Source organism: Crocuta crocuta, unplaced genomic scaffold, assembly GCF_008692635.1.
Source record: "Crocuta crocuta isolate KB4526 unplaced genomic scaffold, BGI_CrCroc_1.0 scaffold445, whole genome shotgun sequence".
NCBI lineage: Eukaryota > Metazoa > Chordata > Mammalia > Carnivora > Hyaenidae > Crocuta > Crocuta crocuta.
The window spans coordinates 3699033-3703276 of NW_027530847.1; the positions used below are offsets into that span (position 1 = coordinate 3699033).

Here is a 4244-nt window from a genome sequence, read left to right on the forward strand (position 1 = left end):
GGCCTCTCGGAGACCGCAGCGCGGGCCTCCAGAGACTTGGGCGAGAGGTCTGCTGTGTCCGCTGGCACAGGGCGGGCTGGGGCCTACCTGCCTGGAGAGGGGCACGGGCCGAGCATCCAGAGCCTTAAAGAAAAATGCTCATGACTTCTGCCGCCAGAAACGCCTGTCTGAGGGCACCCAGCCGACGGAAAGCATCCTAAGCACTGAAGACGTTAGGAGGGCTCGAGGCAAGGGCCTGGGTATGTACCCCGGCGCCCAGCACGGCGGAGACTTGAGAAGTATGTGCCAACAGCCAAGCTGGAGGCAATGGGCCGGGCGTAGGGAGATCTCAAAAGTACGGGGAGCGGGAAAGCCAACAGGGAGAAGTGCTGCCCAGGTCTACCCAGGGAGGCTGGACTCTTGGGACACACAGATACACTAACGCCACACGTGTTACAAGGAGACACACATCTGAGGACACAAAGCCAGCGCGTCAGAGCAGATGCTGTTCGTGGAGAGGGCGATGAAGGTGGGAAATGGAGGCGGGCACTCGGGGTGAGGTGAGCCTGGCACAGACAGATTATTGTGTGCTGTGAACCAAAGCAGAGAATAAATCCAACTCTTCACCCGAGGTCCAGGGGGGGAAAAATCAGTGAATAGCTGATGGTATTTGCTGCACTCTTATTTTTAAGGGTAAAAATTGGGGTGACCTCTTCTGTTTAAAGTGAGGGGGATACTGGAGGTGAGCCGTGGGGGATCTGCTTTGGGGGGAGGGGGGCAGATTCTGAAACCGTTAAGAAGTGCTGTTCTGGTCCAGCAATGGGGGAGCGATGGAACAGCAAACCGGGATTAAAAATTATGTTTCTGACTCACTCACGGGCTGGCAAAGCATTCTGAGGCTACTCTCTGCAGGCGAGAGTACAGGGGGGTCAGCACGCTCTGGTTAGAGGCAACGAAAACGAACGTAGCCTTTTTTGGAGGGATCTGGCTCCGTCTGTTCAAATTACAAGTGGAGACGATAAGCGGCCTGGTTCTCCCACGGCAGGTACGCCTGAGAACACGTGCCGCGGGCCGAAACCGCGTGCGCGGTGTCCCCACGGTGCCATCCCAGCACTGGATACCCCCTCAGGGCCATGGCCACAAAATACAACCGCAGGCAGCTGCTAAAAAGGAGGAGGTAGAGGTGACCGTGTCGCTAGAAAAACATCTCCATGGTAAGAACACTTTATCTGACACCGATCTACGCTTTTAAATTTTCACATAAGTGTAGATCTACGCCTGTGATTCACAAGACACTATGTTAGGGAGAAGGTCAGGGCTCACCCACACCTTCCCTCAGACCAGAAACCTTTTTTTTAAACCATCTACATGTATTTTTAAAACGTAAATTAGGGGCGCCTGGGTGGCTCAGTCGGCTAAGCGTCCGGCTTCAGCTCAAGTCGTGATCTCGCGGTTCGTGGGTTCGAGCCCCGCGTCGGGCTCTGTGCTGACAGAACAACCTGGAGCCCGTTTCAGATTCTGTGTCTCCTTCTCTGTCCTTCCCCTGCTGTGCTCTGTCTTTCTCTAACACAAAAACATTTAAACATAAAAGAATTTTAAAAATGGAAATTAAATGTCTTTCTTGAGGGATCCTCAGGGACCAGAACAGAGCGCGTGGGACGCACTACTGCAACACCAAACGACATAGCGCTACGGTCACAACGGGACCAGGACTAGGTTCCGAGCACGCTTGTGAAGAGCCTGAAAGGAGACACGACAGAACATCAGCAGTGACCGTCACCTCTGTGCATTTTTCCCTCTTGATCGCTGCCCCTCCCTTTCAGTTGTCTGCATATATTACTCCTTGGACAGTCGGAAGAGATTTTACACGTTATGTACAAACAACAACAAAAGCCTGAAAAGAGTTTGCAGTCACGGGAGAGGATGCTCAGGACACTGCTGACGGGGCGGGAAAGCAGCAGCTACACAGTGAGGGCGCCGCGGGGCCGCGGCGGCGGAGAGCCATGCACCCGGGGGACAGCACAGGGACACACCTCCCGAGGGAACCTGTGAGTGTCTCTGCTGGTGGGGTTTTGGATGACTGCTGTTTTCCCCTTTTTACTTTTCTGTGTTTTCCAGGTTTTCAACACTGAGCCTGCGTAACTTTTATTGGGAAAACAAACCTCGNAGACCCAGAAGTTATGTCTACGGAGTCGGTCTGGGGGCGGATTATTATGACTTTCCCCCCTGCTCTTTAGTTTCTACAAATGAACATGCATGTCCCCCTGTGATGGGCAAAACAAAACAAAGTTATTTAAGCCAAATGACACACGGGTGGCAAAGGACTTACTTTGAAAAAGAGATAGAGCCCCAGAAGCGTGCAGCTGGCGATGATGGGGAACCGGGCAGCGTCCCGGCTGGTGATGGTCTCCGGCATGTCCGAGGCGTTCTAGAGCAGACAAGAGAGGAGGCTGGGAGCGGGGGGGCCGGGGGGTGGGGGGGCTGCGGTCCGGGCCTCCGAAGGCCGCAGCTCATTCATCTCCTTCCCCTCCACGTCTTCCCGACCCAGGGCTTCATCAACGTGGCAAAGATGGTCCGGGGCAGGAGGGCCCACCCTGCCATTTTGCCACTGGGGAGACCTGGGCCCCGACAGGGACAGTCCAGGGAGGACGCAGTGCACGTGTGGCCTATCCGGGGAGAAGAGCGACGACAGGAGCAGTTCCGGAATGTAGTGACTGAAAGAAAACCCCCTGGAAGCGGGTAACGGCAGAGCAGTCCTAGGCCTCGTGAGAAACGATTCCCAGTTTCCTCCTGGATTAGCTAAGCAGGATGAATTTTTTAGCCAACAGGTGTGAGGAGAAACAAAGCCACAGTGGCAGCTGACACCGTGTGTGGGAAGACCCCGGCCGTAAGAAGCAAATCTGGACAAAACTTAAACTTAAGAAATCTGACTGGGAAAAGCGGATCTGGTGAGAGTAGAAGCCACAATTACATCTACCATGGCAGATGCCACAGTTGGCGGCAATGTGATTTGGGTGAAGGGATGACAGAGGATAAACACTGACATGAAAAAACCTGGATGTAGTCAAAATACCATCAGTACTTGTCAAAACGGAACAAACTGGAAGTGGAGCAACGGGGCAGCACAGGACTGAATCAGCGTCAGACTCCTGCCAGACGACGTTCTAATGAAAACCCGTCCATGGTACAAATTCTGGTTCAAATTTATAGTAAAAAAGAACACAGAGCCAAAAGCTTTCAAGATCATCGTGCTCTCCACGCCCTCTCTGCTCGGCAGAAGCGTCAGTCCTCAAGGACCTGGCCAGGGTCCCTGCCACGAACCTTCCCCAGGTTCCCCACCGGGCTAAGCCTCCTCCCCCCAGCGCAATCCCCGCTGCGTTTTAGATGTGTAATTCTAGTCTGTATCCGAGCCACCAGACGAGACTTCTGCCCGTGTCTAAGTGAAGCCTTCTCATCACAGTGCCCAAGATGCCACTGTCACCACCTCTGTCCTGTGAACAAGGTACCGGCATCCCTGGGACAAGGGGTCATGTCCAGCTGTAGAGTCTCATTAACTTCTTGGCTCACAGCTGCCTCTGAAAAACCGGCAGGACAAACCAGGCTAAAGGGGAGGCTGCCCAGAGAGGGCACGTGTTGCCTCAGGCAGGCCTTCTGCTCAAGGGAGGGAGGAAAAGTTGCAGGAGGGGAAGGAGATGGGGGCAGAGAGCGGCAAGCCCATTCAATGGTCATGAGATGGAGATGGGCGGGGGGGGGGGGGGGGGNCTGGTCCAGCCTTTTGAGGAGGGCGACTTGGCGGTTGCATCAAACTGTAATTTGCACAAGCCCAAGGACAGAGAAGGCTCAGGGAACAGGAACCACAAAAAGCTCTTAATCGCAGGAAAAAAAAAGTTCATCCTCACTTCTTTAATAAGAGAAACTGGAAAGGAAGCACACTGAGATTCCCGTTTTCATCCATCAGAATGGCAAAAGGCCCCATGCTGGGTAACAGAAGGAGCCAGTAAGGCTGTGGGGACAGGGGTGACCCACAGAGCCTTCAGGACGGTAGATCAGTCTTCCCGCAGAGAGCATGTTGGCAATATTGTCAGAAATCACAAATGCGGATGCCCGGGTGGCTCAGTTGGTTGGGCGTCCAACTTTGGCTTAGGTCATGATCTCAGTCTGTGGGTTCGAGTCCCGCATCAGACTCTACACTGGCAATGTGGAGCCTGCTTGGGATTCTCTCTCTCTCTAAATAAATAAACTTAAAAAACAACCCCCCCCCCCCC

General features: G+C 53.9%; 1 protein-coding gene across 2 annotated transcripts in view; it reads right to left on the bottom strand.

Annotated features, from left to right (window-relative positions):
* The window catches only part of HM13 (histocompatibility minor 13), a 37297-nt gene that overhangs the window by 26539 nt on the left and 6514 nt on the right, over positions 1 to 4244 (bottom strand). For both annotated transcript variants that reach the window (XM_077769362.1, XM_077769360.1), the window contains exon 2: positions 2309 to 2407. In XM_077769362.1, the coding sequence (XP_077625488.1) occupies positions 2309 to 2407 (99 nt within the window). The remainder of the gene's footprint in view (positions 1 to 2308; positions 2408 to 4244) is intronic.